This window comes from Pipistrellus kuhlii, unplaced genomic scaffold, assembly GCF_014108245.1.
Source record: "Pipistrellus kuhlii isolate mPipKuh1 unplaced genomic scaffold, mPipKuh1.p scaffold_m20_p_5, whole genome shotgun sequence".
Classification (NCBI taxonomy): Eukaryota; Metazoa; Chordata; class Mammalia; order Chiroptera; family Vespertilionidae; genus Pipistrellus; species Pipistrellus kuhlii.
In genome coordinates this window covers 77,542,618-77,564,743 of record NW_023425551.1, presented here as the reverse complement: position 1 = coordinate 77,564,743, position 22,126 = coordinate 77,542,618, and the positions used below count along the sequence as shown (strand labels likewise).

Genomic DNA, 22,126 nt, shown 5'->3' with positions numbered 1-22,126 from the left:
TCATTCATGTTGGTACAACTAAATTTAACTCGTTCACTGTATGGTATTCCTCTGTGAAAAAAAAATCAGTTTATTATATAGATGTTCAGACATCTAAGAGACATTTAAATGATGTCTAGTAACTTCTGTTTAAGAAGTTAGAGAAGTTTATTTATTGATTCCCTCAGAAAGATAGTTATTTCTACATGTTTTTGCTATTGCAAACAATAAAAATACATATTTAATGAATATCTTTGTTCAGATCTCCTTTGTACATGTTCAAGAATTTCCCAGTGGAGTGTTGTGCTGAAGGGTGGGGGGTTCAATTCCCAGTCAGGACACATACCTGGGTTGCCGGTTGGATCCCTGGTTGGAATCACATCAGAGTTTATCTCCCTTTCCCTTCCCCTCTCTCACATCAGAGTTTATCTCCCTCTCCCTTCCCCTCTAAATAAATAAATAAATAAATAAATAAATAAATAAATAATGGTGGGAATATGTCCTTGGATGAGGATTAAAAAATAAATTTTCCAGTGGAACTGCTGAGAGCAGTAATGTATGGATAATTTATTGGGTATTGCAAAGCCCTCCAAATAGTGATTATAGTAACTATAAAATATTAACTATAATATTTTGTACAGAAGCATATGAGAGTTTCCCTTTCTTCAGGTTTTCATTACACTTGGGATTGTCAGACTTTTAATGGTTGCCAATATACTGAGTGTGAAATGGTATCTTGATTTATTTTGCATTACTCTGAATACAGTTGAGGTTGAGTATGTTTAATGGCTCTTTAGGTTTCCTCTTTGTTGAATTGCTTCTTCATTTCCTTTACGTAGTTATATTTCAGATTGATGATATCTTACTGAATTGTTAGAGTTTAAATAGTATTTTCTGGATGTTAATCCTTTCTTGGTTCATCTTGTGTCCTGCAATTTCAGATGGTCCCATAAACACATTTCTATTCCAGTGTTATGAAGATATTCTCCTACATTATTCATTTTAAATGGTGAAATACTCCAGAATAAATACAATACAATAAAATAAATAAATTATTGCAAAATTAACACCTGTATAAGCTTTGCGCAAGTTAAGAAACAGGTCACTGCCAGCACTTTGCAATCCCCTAGTATTCCTCTTCCCAATTTCAATTCCCCTTTCTTCCCTCAGTGGTAACTGTTTTATCCCTATCTTCTATATTTTCTTTAAAAGCTTTACCATTTTATTCAATCTGGAATTGCATCTGTGTGTGTTTGGGTACAATGTGAGGTAGGAAATCTAATTTTGTCTTTTTCCATATCGTCAGCCAATTTGTCCCAAGCTGCTAGTTTAATAAGGCCATTTTTTCCTAACAAATTTGTAATATCAACTCTGTAACATAACAAGTTTCTGGGACCCCTTTTCTATCCCACTGGTCTACTTACTTATTATTATTATTTTTTTGTACTATACCATGTTGCTTTTATTTCTGTAGCTTTTTACTAAATCAGTATTTGGTATGGCAAGTCCCTTTCTGTATTTTTCTTCAAAATTGTATTTATTACTTCTGGTTAATTCTTTCAAATTTAATTTTAAGGCTAATTTATCAAGTACCAAAAACCCTTTTGAGATTTTGATTGAAACTTCATTGAATGTACATTAATTTAGAGAAAAATGCCATCTTTATATGACTGAATTTTTCCATTCACGAACTTGGTATAATCTCTCCATTTCTGTAGGCCTTCTTTTGTTTGTTGGAATAAACAAAAATTTTGTCCTTAAGTTTTCTAATTTTCTCCAAAAAGATAATGTACATCTTTTGTTAATTTCTTGATATCATTGTTATTATTTGTTATAGCAAGCAAATGCTATATGTTTATATTTACATTTTTAGATTGTTCTATGATTTATAAAGAAATGCTACTGGTATTTATATATACACCAGAGGCCCAGTTCATAAAATTCATGCACAGTGTGTGGGTGGATGGTCCTTCAGCCTGGCCTGCACCCTCTCCAATCCGAGACCACTTGGGGGATGTCCCACAGGGATTGGGCCTAAACTGGCAATCGGACATCCCCCTTGCAATCTGGGACCGCTGGCTCCTAACCACATCTGCCTGCCAGCCTGATTGCCCCTAACCACCTCCCTGCCTAACTAAAAGCCCCTAACTACATCTGCATGCCGGCCTGGTTACCCCTAACTGCCCTCCCCAGTCAGCCTGGTCGCTTCTAGCTGCTCTCCCCTGCCAGCCTGATCTCCCCTAACCACCTCTGCCTTGGCCTCTGCCACCATGGCTTCATTAATTGTAAAAGTTTATCTTTTAGATATTTTTTAATTTTTAGAATGTGGTCAACCATGTCAGCTGTGATGATTCATCTTTGCTTTTTCATTTCTAATTTTTATTGGAATTCTTTTGTTTACTTATCTTGTTTTGGGATCTCCATTACCAGGTTGAATGGAAGTGGGTTGTGATAGTGGCAAAGTTGTCTTGTTCTTGGTTTTAGAATGATATTTTCTAAAATTTTGTCCTTAAGTATGTTTGCTGTGGATTTTTGGTAGCTAGGTACTATTTATCATTTTAAAGAAGTTCCCATCTATTCTTAGTCTGTTAACAGTTTTTATTCTTCAATGTTGAATGTCATTTATACTTTTAGCTTCCTTTGAAAAGATGAAAGTAACTAACTTTTAAAAGAAAGTAACATTTCTCCATTCTGTGAATATTTTTGATTGCAGGTACTTATTGAGAGTGAGCAAATGAGAAAAGAAGCTGATGACTCAGGCCCACTCACTGAACTGGAGCACTGGAAACGCATGTCAGCCAAATTCAATTACATCATTGAACAGATTAAAGGGCCAAGTTGTAAGGCTGTCATAAATGTGCTTAATGTTGCACACTCCAAACTGTTAAAGGTAAAAAGGCCTGTATTTTAAAGTTTGATATAGTTCAGAACAACCAACTAGAAAATTACTCTTCTGGAACTGCTTCTTTGCATCACATATGAACATCATATATGCAGAAGTATTCATCTTTGAGTAAGGCTTTCTCATATAATAACTTATTTCCAGAAGAGGGAAATGAAGTATAGAAACGAAAATTAAGTCCTCAAAATTTTGCACACCAATTTAAACAATACTAGTATGGGATGATTGCTATTAAAAAAAATTTTTTTTTTGAAGTTGTAAATCAACATAAACTCATTGAGGTCAAGAACTACATGAGCCCTGACTGGTTTGGCTCAGTGGATAGAGTGTCAGCTTGCGGACTGAAAGGTCTCAGGTTCGATTCCGGTCAAGGGCATGTACCTTGGTTGTGGGTACATCCCCAGTAGGGGGCGTGCAGGAGGCAGCTGATCAATGTTTCTTTCTCATCGATGTTTCTAACTCTTTATCCCTCTCCCTTCCTCTCTGTAAAAAATCAATAAAATATTAAAATACATATATAAAAGAACTACATGAGAAGTCAAAAGCAAAATGCCCTCTCATCATACATTTCACTTTTTCCTAGAGCTTATCTTTATTAAAGTTTAGCTTGATTCTTTTCATCTCCTTTTCTTTTTCTTTACTCTTCCTTAAAAAATTATATTTATCGCCCTAGCCAGTTTGGCTCAGTGGATAGAGCTTTCAGACTGAAGGGTCCTGGGTTTGATTCCCATCAAGGGCACATGCCTGGATTGCGGATGGATCCCCAGTGGGGGGTTGGGGGGTGCAGGAGGCAGCCAATCAATGATTCTCTCCCATCATTGATGTTTCTATCTCTTGCTCCCCCTCTCCCTTCCTCTCTGAAATCAATATAAAATATATATATTTTTAAAATTAAAAAAATATATAAAAAGACATCTTTATAACAATCTAGAGACCTGGTGCACAAAATTGGTGCATGTGGGAGGGGTCCCTCAGCCTAGCCTGCACCCTCTTCCAATCCGGGACCCTTTGGATATCCCTCTCAAAATCCAGGACCGCTGACTCCTAACTGCTCTCCTGCCTGCCTGCCTGATCACCCCTAACCACTCTGCCTGCCTGCCTTATTGCCTCTAACACTTGCCTGCTTGCCTGATCTCCCATAACCATTTGCTTGCCTGCCTGATCACCCTTTTTTTTTTTTTTTAAAAACAAAACAAAACAACCACATATAGTGTGCAGAATGCCCGGCTAGCTCAGTCGGTAGAGCATGAGACTCTTAAAAAAAAACACCACATTTATTTTTCACAGAGAGGAAGGAAGAGGGATAGAGAGCTAGAAACATCGATGAGAGAGAAACATCGACAAGCTGCCTCCTGCACACCCCCTACCGGGGAATGTGCCCACAACCAATGTACATGCCCTTGACCGGAATCGAACCTGGGACCTTTCAGTCCTCAGACCAACACTCTATCCACCGAGCCAAACTGGTTTCGGCCTGATCACCCTTAATCACTCTGCCTGCCTGCCTGATCGCCTCTAGTCACTCTGCCTGCCTGCCTGATCATCCCTAACCACTCACCTGCCTGCCTGATCACCCCTAACCACTCACCTGCCTGCCTGATCACCACTAACTGACTGCCTGACTGATCACCCTAACCACTCAGCTGCTTGCCTGATCACCCCTGACCACTCACCTGCCTGCCTGATCTCCCCTATCTACTTGCCTTCTGGCCTGATTGCCCCTAGCCACTCTGCCTGCCTTCCTGATTGCCCCTAACCACCTCTGCCTCAGTCCCCACTGCTGTGGCTTCATCTGGAAGGATGTCAAGAATGACATCTGGAAGGTCATTCAGATGTCTGGTCTTATTAGTATATTATGCTTTTATTATTATAGATAATACATTATCTTTTGTAATATTTTTAAACAGTGCAGATAAAACAAGTGTCTCTTTTTAAAAATTAAATTTATTGGGGTAACATTGGGTAATCCTATCTAATAAAAGAATAATATGCAAATTGACCATACCTCCACTATAGCCACAAGCCACACCCACTAGCCAATCAGGAGCAAGTATGCAAATTAATCCAACCAAGATGGTTGTGTCCACAGAGTGAGCAGGAGGCTTGGGTTTCCCTGGCAAAGAAGGAAGCCAAGCTTCTCCCACACTCTGGCCAGCTGTGGATTCCACTTAAGGCTACAAAATTTCAATTATAGAAGATAAATAAATCCCAGATACCAGGGCCTCTGCTTGGGTCGCTGGGGGTGGAGGGCATGGTCAGCCTGCAAACCACCATAGGCCCCTGGCCCAGACCACCCCATGCCCCAAGGGAACCTCCACCCTGATCCATGACACTCTTCAGGGCAAACCAGCTGGCCCCCACTCGTGTACCTGGCCTCTATCCTACCTAATATGCAAATTGACCAACACACAAGATGGTAGCCCACATGTGGACATAAGATAGCCACTACAAGATGGTCAGCAGGGGAGGACTCATGTCTGAAAGGGAGGGCAGTTGTGGGCAATCAGGCCAGCAGGGGAGGGCAGTTGGGAGGGACTAGGCCTGCAAGGGAAGGCAGTTGGGGGTGATCAAGCCTGTAGGGGAGGGCAGTTAGGGGCAATCGGGCTGGCAGGGGAGCAGTTAGACATCAATCAGGCTGGCAGGGGAGTGGTTATGGGGTGATCAGGCTGGCAGACAGAGGAGCAGTTGGGAGCCAGCAGTCCTGGATTGTGAGAGGGATGTCTGACTGACCGAGATTGGGCCTAAATGGGCAGTTGGACATCCCTTGAGGGTCCCAGATTGGAGAGAGTGCAGGCTGGGCTGAGGGACACCCCCTCCCTGTGCACAAATTTTGCGCACCGGGCCTCTGGTAACATTATAAAGTTTCAAGTATACAATTCTATAATGCATCATCTGGATAATGCATTGTTTGATTATCACCCAAAGTCTAGTCTCCTTCCTTCCCCATATATTTGACCCCCTTTATTCACTTCACCTCCTTGACCCCCTTTTCACCTCTGATAACCACCATATAGTTGTCTATGTTTGAATTAAAGCAAGTATCTTTTAATCACACACCCTCTTATCCCTAACTCCTGTTCTTGAATGATAAATACATAGAGATAACCAAAATTTTTTATTTGTGGTTTTTAAAAATATTTATTATTGAAAGTATTATAGATGTCCTGTTCTTTCCCCTGTTGACCCTCTCTACCCTACTCCCGCCCCGTCCTCAGGCTTTCACAGCACTATTGTTTGTTCATGGGCTTTGCATATATACATATAAGTTCTTTGGTTAATCTTCATCCCCCTCCCTCCCTCCCTAACCCTCTCGCCCTCCCTCTGAAGTACATCCATCTTTTGCATGCTTCTATGTCTCTGGATCTATTTTGTTCATTAGATTCCACATATGAGTGAGAACATATGATACTTGTCTTTCTCTGATTGGCTCATTCTGTGATATCTATATACTGAAGGCCTGGTGCATGAATTCATGCCCCAGTGGGATCCCTTGGCCTGGTTTGTGGGATTGGACTGAAACTGGCTCTCTGACATACCCTGAGGGGTCCTAGATTGTGAGAGGGTGCAGGCCAGGCTGAGCGACCCCACTGGTGCACAATCGGGGCTGGGGAGGGATGTGGGAGGTTGCCCAGCCAGGGCGGGACCACAGGAGGGCTCCAGGGCATGTCTCACTCAACCCCGAATGGCCAGACCCAAGCAGCAAGCTAATCTACCAGTTGGATTGTTTGCCCCTGGTGGTCAGTGCACATCATAGTGAGCAGTTGAGTGGCCTTAGCATATATTAGCATATTACGTTTTGATTGGTTGAATGGCCGACCAGATGACCAGACACTTAGCATATTAAGCTTTTATTATATAGGATGAGTGTACTCCCTATATATGAAATGACATAATTTTGTGTTTTTATTTTTTTATAACAGTATCATAATGTGTTATTCTTCAATCCCTCTTCTCCCAATAGCATATCTTATTTTAAAAAAATCTTTATTGTTGAGAGTATTACAGATGTCCCCAGTTCTCCCCAATTTCCCCCTCCATCCAATTCCCATCCTGCCCCAGGCCTTCACCACCCTATTGTCTGTATCCATAGGTAATGCATATATGTACATAAGTTCTTTGGTTAATCTCTTCCCGCCCCCCGCCCCTCAATTCCCTCTGAGATTCCTCAGTCTGTTCCATTTTTCCATGCCTGTGGTTCTATTTTATTCATCAGTTTATTTTGTTCATTGTATTTCTTGTTCATTTATTTTGATTTTTACATTCATTTATTGATAGATATTTATTTATTGCCATTTTATTGTTCATATTTTTAGTCTTTTTTCCTCCTCTTCCTCCCTGGTGTGACTTAGTGGTTGAATGTCAATCCATGAATCAGGAAGTCACAGTTTGATTCCTGATCAGAGAACATGCTTGGATTGCAGGCTCAATCCTAAATAGGGGGCGTGCAGGAGGCACACGATTAATGATGTTTCTCTCTCATCAGTGTTTCTATTTCTCTATCCCTCTCCCTTCTTCTCTGAAATCAATATAACTATATTTTAAAAAAGAATACCTTTCAACAGTTTGTGTAATACTGGTTTGGTGGTAATGAGCTTTTTTAGCTTTTTTTTTTTGTCTGTGAATCTCGTCTGACCTTTTTTTTAAATGCTAGTTTTGCTGGGTAGAGTAATTTTGGTAAGGTCCTTGCTTTTCATCACTTTGAATATTTCTTGCCATTTCTTTCTGGCCTGCATAGTTTCTGTTGAGAAATCAGCTAACAGTCATATGGGTGCTCCCTTGTAGGTAACTAACTGCTTTTCTCTTATGATTTTTAAGATTCTCTCTTTGTTTTTATCCCTTGACATTTTAATTATGATGTGTCTTGGTGTGGGCCTTTTTGGGTTTATCTTGTTTGGACTCTATTTCTTTCACCAGATAGGGGAAGTTTTCTATCATTATTTCTTCAAATAGGTTTTCAATATCTTCTCTCCTTCTGGCACCCCCATGATGAGAAAGTTGGTATGCTTGAAGTTGTTCCAGAAGCTCCTTACATTATCTTAATATTTTTGGATTATTTTTTCTTTTTGCTCTTCTGATTGGGTGTTTTTTGCTTCCTCATATTCCAGATCACTGATTTGATTCTCAACATCTTTGACTCTGCTGTTGATTCCCTGAAATAAAGAATAAATTATTCTTTAATTCAGTTAATTATGCTTAATTTCTGATAGGTCCTTTTTCATGTCTTTGGTTTTCTCACTAAGATCCTTGAGAGTCTCACTAAACCCATTGAAGCTCTCATTAAGATCTTTTAGCATTCTTATAACCATTTTTTAAAATTCTGTATCTAGTAGTTTACTTGATTCTATTTTATTTAGTTCTTTATCAGGGGGCTTCTTCTATTCTTTAATTTGTGGTATGTTTCTTTGTTTCTACATTTTGGCTGCTTCCATTTGTTTGTTTCTATGTGTTAGGTAGAGCTTCTATGTCTCCTAGAATTGATAGAGTGGCCTTGTGAAGTAGGTGTCCTGAAGTAGTTGCCTGATCTGGGTATTCTAGGTGCACCCATGTGTGGGTTGTGTGCATTGTCTTGTTGTAGGTGACCTAACTGGGAGGAATTGACCCCCAGGCCAATTGGCTGTGAGTACTAGCTGTAACTACAGCAGAAAAGCTGCTGTTCAGGAGACACCCCTATGGAGCAAGAGTTGCTTCAGTGGGTGCTTACTGAGTCTGCCTCTTAAGTGAGTCAATCACTCATGGGTGTTAGAGTTGTAATCTGGGGTGGCTGAAGCTGTCCACCAGGTGCACTGGCTCTTGGGCCTTCCAAAGGAACTACAGAATGATGTGCTGGTGGCTGCTACTTTAGTTGGGCTTGGAAGTACCCAAGGTAGGCCCAGCTGTGAAGCAAGGCAGGCTGATGCTAAGGCTGGGTATTGGGCCTTTTATTGATAGTTTTGGGGCATGCTGACCCAAGTTTCTGCTTGTTTGAGAGATTTTAGGAAAGAGTGAATCCTGAGTTAAGACAGACCATTCATATGAAAAAACTGCTGCTAACAGGTTGAGTGGTACTATAAATTTGGTAAGGTAGGGTCTCAGGGAATCATCAGATGGAGTGAACAGTGTGAGTCAGGTTGATGGAGACTCAGATATGGCACCTATCGGTCAGCTCTGTGATGGGGGAGGTCTCAGCATAGGAACAATGACCCTGTAAGCTCCCTTTTCTTAGATAAAGCCTCTCCTGAATTCTTGCCCTGATGCCAGACAATCCAGTTCCTCACCATATGTCCCTGGGTCCACCCAAGCCACTGTCCCAGCTCTGGAGCTCAGGGGGAGCAAGTCTGAGTAAGTCTGTGCACCGGCCCTTTAAAAATAACTATCTGGGTCTCCAGCAGTCTCCTTGTCACTCAGCCACATCACTACTAAATTTTACAGCCTGAAGTTATGGGGGCTCCTCTTCCCAGCTCTGGAAACCTGGGCTGGGGCCCGGTGTGGGGCTGGGACTCCTTGCTCCTCATCGGAGGCCTTTGCTGCCAATATATCCATCCCAATTATAAAAATGCCACACGTGGGCGCCAGATCGGTCTGTTCTACCCTCTGCCCCTCCTATCAGTCTCAATGTGCTTTCTTCTTTAGTTCTCTAGTTGTAGGACTTCCATTTAGAAGATTTCAGGTGGTTCTGAATGATGGTTGCTCTGTATTTTAGTTGTAATTTTGAAGTGGTTGTGGGAGGCTGTGAGTACTGTATTTACCTGTGCCACCATCTACCCTTCCTCCCCAGTATCATGTCTTAGAGAATTATGCTGGTCAGACTGAGCTTTGTAGTTCTCCAAATATTAATACACTACGTTTTATCTAATAATTTTTATATAGTCTAATAGGCAAAATGTCTCCTTAGGAGTTCGACTGACTGGGAGTTCAATTGCTTGCTATGCTATGCACTGACCATCTACTACTTTAGTGTATATATATTGAATTTCTTGATTAAACTTTAGCACACTTACATATTTGGATGTGTCATAGAATTCTTATACATTTTTTTCTTAGAATTGGCGCGAATTGGATGCAAGAATCACAGATACAGCAAATGAATCAAAAGATAATGTCAGATATTTGTACACTCTAGAAAAAGTATGTCAACCTCTCTATAACTATGATCTAGTAAGTATGCTTTTAAAAGTGTAGCTTAAAAATTACCACATTTAAAAATAACTTAATATGTGTATATGGGAAAACATACTGCAGAAAAATTATTTAAAAGATCTATTTCCCCATTACATATTTATAATGGATTAAAACTATATTTTTTAACCCACATTACATATAATGTATTAACATAAAGATGACACCCATTGTGATTTAAACAAGACAAATATACTCATTATCTCACAAGTGATGTTCCATCACGTCTGTTGTATTCTGTACGGTGGAAGCAAGTCAGGCAACCAGTGCACACACAGGAGAAGGGATTACAGAGGAGTGTGAATACTGTGAGGATGAACATCATTGGGGCCGTCTTTGAACCTATCTACCAGGCTAGAGATTAGGAAATCAAAACTCCGGGTGACATAGTGACTTTACCAGTATCTCTCAGCTAGTCAGTGATGCACCTTCTACTAGTAGTTTCTAACAGGAGCCATCTTCTAGTTTTGAACCTACTTTTCTTATAATATTTCTATAGAGTTCCTTTAAAGGACATATTAGTACTACCATTTCCTTCTATTTTTCTAAGTTTCTATTAGTTTTTTATTCATAAGTTATCTGGCATTTCATAATGTTTCATGTGAAGTATGAAAGTGAAAGAGAACCCTCTCTCCTTTCTTTAGATAGAGCAGGGAAATCAAGGAAACCAGTTTTTGTTGAGAACCTTGTGCAGCTGTGGTTTTAAAGATGTCCACTGTCTTGAGAACCTGGGTCTTTCATTGTAGGCATTTCCATATATTTTCATTCTGTATTCACAACAGTCCTTGTTTTAAAGACTAGGAAACTGAACTTGAGCATTTCTACAAGTATAAGTGATGAGGCTGAATTTGAATCCGGCACTCTTTGACAATATAAGTTATATTTACCCCCACTTCACTTTGCTGCCTCCTCAAGGTATTCTCTAAATTTATTTGCTCTTGAAATAATTTACATTAGTGTTCGACATACATGTTTGGCATTCTCCATTTTAATCTTTGAAGAGAGAGTCAAATCCTCCACATACAGGGCACCACTGGCCATATAGCCTGGGTAACCAATCATTTTGGGTTCGAGTTTCATCCTAGAGGCAGGGAAAGGGGAAGAGTCTATGTTCCGTATCACTTATATTGGAGAAGAGGGATATGTAGGGATATTTCATATATATATATATATTCCAAGAGAATATTGGTAGCCAGGGAATTTAATGTGGGTGGTGAGGGAAAAGTGGGTTGAGAGTCCTGGACAGGTGCAATTCTTATTGCCATGTGGGAATCCATCATCCACCAGGAAGCACCATGAAAGAGGATAGAAAGACTTCTCAGAAGCAGTTTTAAAATTGATTCCACAAAGAGATGATGGATTTTAACTCATTTACAACTTATTGTTGTTGTTAACAAAGAAGAATTATGATTTAAACTTTACTAGGTATTATGAGCTTCTAAAAGGAGGTGAAACTGTTAATACTGATCGCTACTGACAACCATCAATTTGAACCACGCTTTGATCAAGAATTGATCAGAATGTGCCAGAAGACACGGCAAAGTAATTTTGCTTCATAATAACACATCGTCACACATTTCAAAACCAGTTAAAGACATGTTAAAAGATCTATCCTTGGAAATATTAACCCACCCGCTGTATTCACCAGACCTTGCTCCTTCAGATTAGCACTTGTTCCCATCAATGGCACATGCACTTTCTGAGCAGCACTTCAAAACGTACAAAGAAGTGGAAAATTGGGTCTCTGAATGGTTTGCCTCAAAACAAGAAAAGTTCTATTGGGATGGTATCCGCAAATTACCTGAAAGATGGAGAAATGTGTAGCTAGCAATGGACATTACTTTGAATAAAGCACTTTTGATGTTTCTCTTGAAATTACCAGGTTTTCTCTGATTACAAAATCCAAATTATTAACTGGCACACCTAGTATTCTCTTCACTTCTACTCCTCATACCAGCTACTGAACTTACATTGGGAACCTTTTTAAAATCTGTTTCATATAAGAATATCTTAGGTGCTTCTGTGCATGTGACCATGAGCAAAAAACCCCAGATTACATGGTGATAGAGAAATACGGCTATTGCGTGGCTCACTCTAGATTAGGGGTGTCGAACTCAATCAGAGAAGGGGCCAAAATCTAAAATCCAGCCTAAATCGCGGGCAGAATGGTTTACTGAACAGTCATAAACTGTCATTGTGATGGAAACGCAGCGGAGTGCAGTGATGACAGCGCAGTGCGGGCCACATTGCAAGGCCTGGCGGGACGGATTTGGCCCGCGGGCCTTGTGTTTGACACATGTGCTCTAGATCAAGGACTTAATTCCTCAGCTTTATAATGTGCAATTGAAATTTGTGTCTAAGAAAAATTAGAGAATTAGAATGATCACATGTCACAAGCATTTGGAGTTACAAGAGTTGAGGGAGCAAATGTTAAGTACACATACATGTAATGCCTACTCTAGAAAGGTCTACCTACAAGTGGCTCTTGATGTAAAAAATAATAGGTGAATGAAGATAGCAAAATGTTAACATTTGTCAAATCTGGTGGTGGGGATAGATGATCATTAGACTATTCTCTTCACTTTTCTACACATTTAAAACTTTCCAGTATAAAAAATAAATGTGGAAAGATGATACAATAGTTCCTATTGTTATCAAGACCTCTAGATTTTAAGGTCTACTGATTTTACCTTCTTGGTTCAACAGACTTGCTTAAATTTCCATAATTTTCACATCTTTTAGTGCTGGTGTTCTTTTCATCCTAGTCTGTTATAACACTTTGTTCAGTTGTTCTAGCTATGGATATACATTATTACTATTATTACTATTATTTTATTGTTATTGAGCTTTTTACATTTTCTGATGTAGGAATGTTTCAAACATTTTCTTTTGAAATTGGAGTATTAATAGTGTTGTCATGTAATTGCTTCCCCCCAATACACCCACTATTTTTGTAGTTTCACAAATTCCTTTTTTCTCACTTTCTTTTTTTTTTATTAAAAACAATCAACAATTTCTGTTTAGTTTGTCACTGTCATTTGAGCAGGAAAAGTGCAGAGGACTCATGCTTCCATTGCTCGTTGATAAATTTTTATCATCCTGGTATTACATGTTAGGCAAATCTACTATTACACATTTTACATATAAGATGTCTGAGTATTGTGTATAAATAGGTAAGAACTGTGCCTTCAAGCAGCTACTATTATATGTAACTAGAGGCCTGATACATGAAATTCGTGCAAGAGCAGGCCTTCCTTCCCCAGGCTGCCGGCACTGGCTTCCCTCTGGCACCCGGGACCCGGGCTTCCCTCACATGTGAGGCCTGGCTTTGTCCAGAAGGTTGTCCGGAACGATGTCCATTCTAATTAGCATATTACGCTTTCATTATTATAGAGGATGTTTAAAATTCAGTTGAAGGGCATTCTCCTGATGGGTCCATTTGTTGCTGTCCCTAAGCCTTTTTCATTGGATTTGGGGGTACTTTGTAGGCTTGCCTTGTTAAGGGTGGCAGGGTCGCCTTCTAGGCACATTTTTTTTTATTAGAATATTTTTTTGATCTACAGATGACACATCTAATATGAATTCTGACACATAGGGTTAACTATGAAATAATGTTAATGTTCTTAAGCCACATACAATTAATTATGCCATTGTCACACCTCATACTTGTGACATGAATTAGTAGTTGTTCTTTCTGGTTTTACTTATTCCATTACCATTTTAAAAATAGTTGATATATTTATATTGTCTTAGAAATGAATAGGCATCCTCCTTGAGGGCGGGAGTGCCATTGCCCTTATCTGTTCTTCCAACGTGATTTACACCATGGGAAAAGCAGGCCTCAGGAATCCCAGGTACAGAACTGGGGTTATGCTATAGCCCTCGGATCTCGATCAGGGTACTTAACTCCCCTACCTCTCCATTTTCTCAAGGGAAGAACGGGAGGAACAATATTTTATTTTATAGGGTCTAAAACATTATCGCATTTTAACATCTCTGCACTCAGAGAACATTTTATCGTCAGTTGACTTTATGCATCTTTGTGAATGTGACTATTAGTTCTCTCCTTGAGGGATAGAGTTTTTTCCTCTGTTTGTTTTTGTACCATTGGTGTGAGTTCAGACTGCAGTGAATGAGTGCCAGCTTGTAGTACAAATTCTCAGGGGAATTCCTCTTCCCTCCCTCCAGGAGGAGTGGGATTGGGACATACAAGGTTTGTTCCCATCTTTCTCTCCACGGCTCCTCTGTTTCATCTTCACTGTAACAGAGCGGGTGGAGCGATTGGGTGGCTTAGTTTTATGTGGGAATGAGATGCCCTTTTCTTATAATAGTATCTTGTAAAGTAGTGGGACGGTACAGTCAGTCTTGCAATCAGTGATGTCTTAGCTGTGATGAGATCAAACCTACCTTAAGAAGCCATTGTCGGCATAAATGACGAGGCGGAGCTCTTTGCCTAGTGCCTGGCACACAGTAAGCCCTGGATACACGTTAGCAACGGTTTTATCTGTGTTTGCACTTATTCTGCTCTGCTGTGTGCTGCTCTGCTGTTTGACTTGTTTGTGCACGTCTCTTGCACTCAGCCGTGACCTCCTCCAGAATAGGCCCCATCTATGTGGATTTTGCCCATTATACTCAGAACTTAGTGGCACTTAGTATGCTTGCTGAATGGCAAATTGAATGGAACACATGGAAATGAGTACTAGTCTGATCTCTGTTTTTAACTAGCTTTCTGACCTAGGTAAGTCACTTTACCTCTCAAGTTATCAGTTTCTTCACTTTAAAAAAGAGCAGCTTGAACTATTAATCCTTAACATAACTTTCACCTCTAATATTTTATTTCTGAATACACCTTTAAGCAACAGTAGTACCAAATTCTTTTCACCCAGCTTCTCCTGTTAGCATCTTGAATTCCCTTGGCATATTCACCAAAACTGATGGCCTTTTTCTGTTCCAGGATCCAGTCTGGGCTACCACATTGCATTTAGTAAAATTCGATGTTTATCTATGTTTAGAGTTTTGAATATTATAGGATATTGTTATTAAACTTATCAATCTATGATGGAATTCACTCGATATATTTCAATTTTAGGTTTCCATGGCCCATGGAATACAAAATTTGATTAATGCCATCAGAATGATTCACAGTGTGTCTAGGTACTATAATACCTCAGAGAGAATGACCTCATTGTTTATCAAGGTAAGTTTGTAAGTGGGGGAGTCACACCTGTAACTCTGTGAATAATGCTCTCCCTCTGAACCGGAAAAGGGAAATGGGAGGGTTGGGTGCCTCTGGGAATTTTGGATTTTAATACTTCCCGTGGACAAGAAAAGGAAGATGTTGACTGGAGTTGGTTGTGCTTAATTGAAGGGAACTTTTCTCCTTGCTGGAGGTAAGCCTCCAGGCTTTTTTGTTTAAATGTAGATGGTGACCATATTTATCCACTCCAAATAGTTTTGCTCAAGAGCTAAGGTTTGTGTCCACTATTAACAATATTTCTTTAGCTACTCCCACTGGCACTGTAGTTTGTGTAAAATCTCTCATGTAATGCCTTATGGTTTATTATTTTAAATGATTTAAAAAATTGTCCAAGAAATATATGAATAGAATTTCTTTGTAAATGATTCAAGCAGAATATAAGTAACATTCACAGTTCAGCTTTAACCCTCCCTCTCCTCCCCCCATTCTGCCCCCCACGAAGGGTAGATTTAATCATTGTGTTCTCAACAAGGCAAGAACCTTGGTATTCTTCCCTGTCTCTTCCTTCTCTCCTTCAGGCTCTTTATGTTCCACATTGAGATCTCTGGTTCCATATTATTATTAACTAGGAATGGGTCCTCAGCCAGACCTGCACCCTCTCCATCTGGGAGCCCTCAGGGGAACCCTCTCAAATCCAGGAGTGTCTGTCTGTCTTTGCAATCATATGCGTGAATTGTCTGAGACTCCAACCCAGTTTGGTTTGGTGCTCACAGAGGTCTTTGTTTTTCTTTGCTCCATTGGAGGAGATTTCCTAAAAGTTGCAGGATGCCTTCCCTTTAATTTTTCCTCAACACTCTGACTTTACTTACGTCTCTCACCCTTGCTGTCCCTCCATCCCCCACCTGCAACAGTATCTTGCTCCAGGCTCACTCTGCTCTAGTGTCTGTAGGGGTGTCGAACTCAATCAGAGAAGGGGCCAAAATCTAAAATCCAGCCTAAATCGCGGGCAGAATGGTTTACTGAACAGTCATAAACTGTCATTGTGATGGAAACGCAGCGGAGTGCAGTGATGACAGCGCAGTGCGGGCCACATTGCAAGGCCTGGCAGGACGGATTTGGCCCGCGGGCCTTGTGTTTGACACATGTGGCTAGGAGATCCTGCAACACGTCTGCCACAAGAACTATGATTCCCAGAATTCCTGGTGCTCCCCATGCTTTTGGTTTCCGTTTCCAGTCCAGGGGCTGCAGAAATCAAAAGGACTGTGAACTCCAGCTGCCCCCAGGCCAGGTTGACAGGACTGGACACTCCAGTGGTTTCCACGGGACCCTGGCTACTCAGTGTTGGTGTGCGTGCTAACCACAGGGTCAAACTGGGCAGGGTCCCTGGCATGTCCTCCACATTGCCCTGGCTATGTGAAGGTGGGTAGGTGTCCCACCTCACCCCTCCCACCTCACCCCTGGCCACTCAGTGTCAGTGCGTTTATATCCTGAGTGCCCTGCCCGCAACCACTCGACACCTGTGCTCATAGGCCCTGAGCATCCTGCCCCGCTCCTGGCCACTCAGTGCCTGCATGCATGTGCATTGCCGATAGGTCTGCCATCTTTGTTGGGTTAATTTGCATACTCACTCCTGATTGGCTGTGGGCAGTGGAGGAACAGTCAATTTACATATTTGTCTATCATTAGTGTAGATATTTTTTCAACATTATGAATTAACAAGTATTCTAACTAAAATCTAAGTAGTGTTAGTTTCTTTGATAACCTGTTTTGTGATTTCCACATTTTCTTCCATTGTGGATTCATTCTTTTTTTTTTAATTTGTTAATTTTTTAGAGAGAGAGACAGATAGGGAGAAAGAGAGAGAGAGAGGAATATCTATTTGTTGTTCCATTTATTTATGTATTCATTGGTTGCTTCTTGTATGTGCCCTGATCAAGGTTCGAGCCCACAACCTTGGTGTACTGGGACAATGTTCTAACCATCTGAGCTGTCAGACCAAGACGATTCATTACTTCTTTTGCCAAAAAAAATTCTCAAGTGGTTCTTTTCTGTGTGTGGTGAACCTTCTGAATTCCCACATGTCTGAAAATACCTTCATTTTGTCTTACCACTCAAATATTAGTTTCACTGGAATCCTAAGTTCAATGTATTTTCTTCTGGAACTTTGAAGGTATTGCTGTCTAATACACAGTATTGTTGATGAGAAATTTAATGCTAACCTGATTGTTTTTCCTTTGTAGGAAACATGTTTTATTCTCTCAGGAAGCTGTTAGGATTTTTTTCTCTATCCTTGAACTTCTAAAATGTCAAAGTGATGTGGTTCTTTTTGTATTTATTATTTTCTATAGTGCTGGGTTGTTTCAATCCAAAGACTTTTGTCTCTCTTTTTCCAGAGAAATTGCCTCTTTTGTCTTTGATTATTTCTTACCCACTTGTTCAGTTTATTCTTACCCTTTGAATCTAACTCCCATTTCTCTTAACTATTTCTTTTTGTCTATCTTTGTCTTTTGACCCTTCAGCTCACTCATGTGTTCTTAATTTCTTCTCCAAATGCTAGACAATCTATCAATAGATTAAAAAAAAATTGACAATAAAATTTTCAATTTCCAACTTCTCTAGTTTTAAAATTCTCTCATTTCTTTCTTATGAATTAACTAGAGGTCTGGTGCATGAATTTATGCATGGATGTGGTCCTTCGGCCTGGCTGGTGATCGAGGCCTATTGGGGGACTGGCCAGGGAGAAGGACTCTGGGAGGTTGGCTGGAAGCCCCTCCTCAGGGCCTATTGGGCGGGGGGCAGTCAGCAAAGGGAGGAACCTCGAGAGGTTGGCTGGTGGGGGGGGGGTGGCATGGGAAGTTGGCCGGGGGTCCCTCCCCTTGGGGCTTATTGGGGGGCTGGCAGTGGGGGAGAGACCACAGGAGGATGGCTGTGGGAGCACATTGACCACCAGGAGCAGCTCCTGCATGAGCGTCTGCCCCCTGGTGGTCAATGTGCATCATAGTGACTAGTGGACCCGTCGTTCCGGTTGCTTAGGCTTTTATATATATAGATTTGGTTGATAAAAGACATTTTAAAAGATTTTACATATATTTCTTCTGTATTTCCTATCTTTGTTGAGTTTACTGCCTCTGTTACCAAGTTTGTATTCTTTAATTGCTTGACAATTCTTAGTTGTCTGGCCATTTTTGTATTTGAGGCTTCTAATTTGCCTCCCTGTTCTGTTTCTTGAAGGGATGGGGTGTGACTTACATTGAGAAGGAAGTATGAATAATATTTTCTCTGATATGTCCTCCTAGCTACCTGATACAGCCACTCCTCTCCAAGACTGTGGCTCACACCTACAGCTTTGTCCTTTCAGCATGTGTCCCTTTGCCTGTTGTAGAAGTTGCTGCAAATTCAGTGTGTGGGGTTACAACCAAAGGCCCCTCATGACATCTTCCATCTTGAAAATTTGCCATATTGTTTCACAGTAACCTTCACAGTAATCTCCAGAACTGGGTTCTGGTTTTCTCCAGTCCCCCCTCCCCTTTTTAAAAAAATAGATTTGATCCCATATGCTTTCCATATTTGAGGAATTCTCCAAAATTTCTGTGTGTGAGTCTGACATCTTGACTTAACTTCCGGACTATTTAAAATATATTTTATTGATTTTTATACAAAGAGGAAGGGAGAGAGATAGAGAGTTAGAAACATCGATGAGAGAGAATCATCGATCAGCTGCCTCTTGCACACCCCCTACTGGGGATGTGCCCGCAACCAAGGTACATGCCCTTGACCGGAATCGAACCGGGGCCCTTCAGTCCCCAAGCCGACGCTCTATCCATTGAGCCAAACCGGTCCAGACACTTCCGGACTATTTAAATAGATATCTTGACTTTTTTCACTGTTTGGGGGGGATATGATATTTGGTTTGCATGTTAAAGGATGGTGAAGAATCACACTTAGACTGGATCAAGTTCTAATTAATGCAGAAATAGACAAGTGGAAAATATAGTAGATTTTGAAATTTATAGCCCCAATTACATTGACTTAAATGTTGTAGGTAAACATGACTTTTTTTTTTTTTACTGGAATGTATATTTCTGGAATGTTTCATATACTGTCATACATTACATAGGTTTACTACTTATTATTTTTATGCTTGTGATTTAAAAAAATTATTTCTCTTCAGTTATTTTGGACTAATATTCATTTTAGGTAACAAATCAAATGGTGACAGCATCGAAAGCCTATATTACTGATGGAGGAACTAGCCATGTATGGGATCAGGAAACACCCCTTGTACTAAAGAAAATTCAGGTTTTTATAAGTATTATTTATTTATTTATTTTATTTTTTACGTATTTTTATTTTCATAAAGTAAAGCTTTCACCATTTGGCCCAATTTTATTTACTTTATTCATATACTAAGCATGTTAATTTTGATAAAACATTGAGCAAAGTAGCCTGAGAGAAAACTTTCACTTTTCTTCAAGTCTGCCTCCAGAGATAGAAACATCAATGATGAGAGAGAGTCATTGATTGCTGCCTCCTACTGGGGATTGAACCTGCAACCCCAGGAATCAAACCATGACTTCTGGTTCATAGGTTGATGCTCAACCACTGAGCCATGCAGACAAGGCAAGAATGTGAACTTTTAATGTTACTAGCAATAGCCCCTGTTGAGGGGCTGATGCGATCAGCTCTGTGTGAAGGTAGAATTTTTGACTCCTGAACATTGAATGTCTCACCTCCCTTTCTGTCCCTTTTTTTTAATTTTTCCACAGGATTGCATTTTCCTCTTTAAGGAATATCAGGCATCTTTTCACAAAACAAGGAAACTGATTTTAGAATCCTCGGGGGAAAAGTCTTTTGAGGTTTCAGAAATGTATATATTTGGAAAATTTGAAGCTTTCTGCAAAAGACTGGAAAAGGTAAGCATGGTACAGCCACAGCATCCACCCCAAACACACCTCTCTGGTTATGTGGCACTTTACATAGCACTGCGAGAATTATTGTTCCAGATTGCTCGTCTCACTGTTGGTACGAATCATTAGATATTACTTACTGCATTTTTATTAAATCTTGTTTTTTATTCCTGATTAGTGTCTTCTGCCAGCTACACACAAGCTATTGCAAACTTTTACTTTTCTCCAGGTCTGCCTCCACCCAGGGAGCTTGAACTCAAAAGCCTCTGCTCTTCACCATTGTGTTGGGCGAGAGGAAGTGTGAGATGAAGTGCTTCAATACCTGTCAGAACCTGGTGGTCATGTCGTATCTGGGTGTGTGGGCACCTTCTCTTTCGAGGCCGATGTATAGGGTGTATCCACAGACATTGTGTGGGTGATGTCTCTACTAGGCATATGAATAGTGCTTCTCTGAACATTTGTGTACAGATTTTTATATGGACACATGTTGTTATTGCTCTGGAGTATATGCATCAGAGTGGAATTGTTGTGTCATGTGGCAGTGCCATGGTTAGCATTTTGAGGAACTGACAAATTGTTCTTCAAACAAGCTGCATCATTTCACATTTTCATAAGCAACTTAAGAGAGTTCCAGTTTCTCCACATCCTTGCTATTATCTGTCATGTTAAATTTAGCCATCCTAGTGTGAAGTGGCATCTTATTGTAGTTTTGATTTGCATTTCTCTGATGACTAATGATGTTGAACATAATTTCAAGTGCTTAGTGTTCATTTGTAGTTCTTTTTTTGGAGAAATTTCTATTCATATTTTAAAATACATTTTATATTTAATTATTTTTGTATTTTTATTGTTGAGTTATAAGATTTCTGGGTAGCCCCTTATCATATATGATTTGCCAATATCTTCTCCCATTCTGTGGATTATCATTTCAGTTTCTTCTTTTTAAAAAAATTTAATTCTCACCTGAAGATATGTTTTATGTTTTTATTGATTTTAGAGTTTAGTTTTGTTTTCTTCTCACCCTGGACATTTGTGGGAGAGAAGAGAAGTGGGAAGCTGGTTTTGCTCAGGGGAGAGTTAAGAAACTAGAGGTAGAGGTGGGGTAGAGTCACACTGAGATGAGAGAATCATAGCAAGTTGAGAACTAGAAAGGATGCCAAGATTGGTGAACAGAGAAGGAATTACACTTAAAATTGGCTGTCAATACTGAGGGGTCAAAACCTGATAAAGAGAAGGCTAGTAAAAATGCCATGGCCAGGAGCAGGAGGAGGGTCATGTTCAATGACCATGACTGGCTTTTATATTGCTGCCATGTGTATGGGAGTGGGGGATTCGCTGGCTAAGTTTGAGACTGACTGCTGTCTCTGTCTCTTGACCATCCATTATCCACAGATGGACAAAACAGAGGACTTGTTCATGCCAGGGATTTTGTCCCTGTCTCTGGCCATGCGGGTCAGGTGATAAGGTAAGGAATGAAGATCAGAGTCTTAGGATAGAATAACAGAGCAAGTGGGTAGTTTCGTTCTTCAATATGTTTTTTAAAGTTTTTCTTTTTCTTTAGTGTTTTGTTAAGGTGAGAAGCAAAATGTATTAGTAGGAAGCCCAGCTTTTTCTCACTTTTATATAGGGCACACACAGCATGCTGTGAATTCCAGGTGGTCCATGTTTACTCCAGGCTTGGGCTAGCTTCTAGGGTGACAATCGTTTTGGAACTGTACAGAAACAGTGACCTAAGAGTGACAGTTGTTCAGGAAATGGTCCTTTTGGATTGACATGCGCAGGGACTTTGATTGCTGGTTCTGTGTTGTCTCCACAGTTTGTAGTCTCTGGAGGACTCCCCTGAGAACAGGTTTGGTTTCTGTCTGGGCATTGGACAAAGGGAAGCAAACCTGGAGAGCTTTGAGCATTGTTAAAGGAGGAATCAGAACAGAGAATCACTAATGAAGATTAAGGGACTGTGAATGTGGAAGGTTTATTTATTTATTT

The 22,126-nt window shown here is 40.2% G+C and overlaps 1 protein-coding gene across 1 annotated transcript in view; it reads left to right on the top strand.

Annotated features, from left to right (window-relative positions):
* The window catches only part of DNAH8 (dynein axonemal heavy chain 8), a 263,341-nt gene that overhangs the window by 15,333 nt on the left and 225,882 nt on the right, over nt 1–22,126 (top strand). The window contains exons 7-11 of the mRNA XM_036414990.2: nt 2,693–2,869; nt 9,902–10,015; nt 15,126–15,233; nt 19,431–19,532; nt 20,000–20,146. Coding sequence (XP_036270883.2) covers nt 2,693–2,869; nt 9,902–10,015; nt 15,126–15,233; nt 19,431–19,532; nt 20,000–20,146 — 648 coding nt within the window. The remainder of the gene's footprint in view (nt 1–2,692; nt 2,870–9,901; nt 10,016–15,125; nt 15,234–19,430; nt 19,533–19,999; nt 20,147–22,126) is intronic.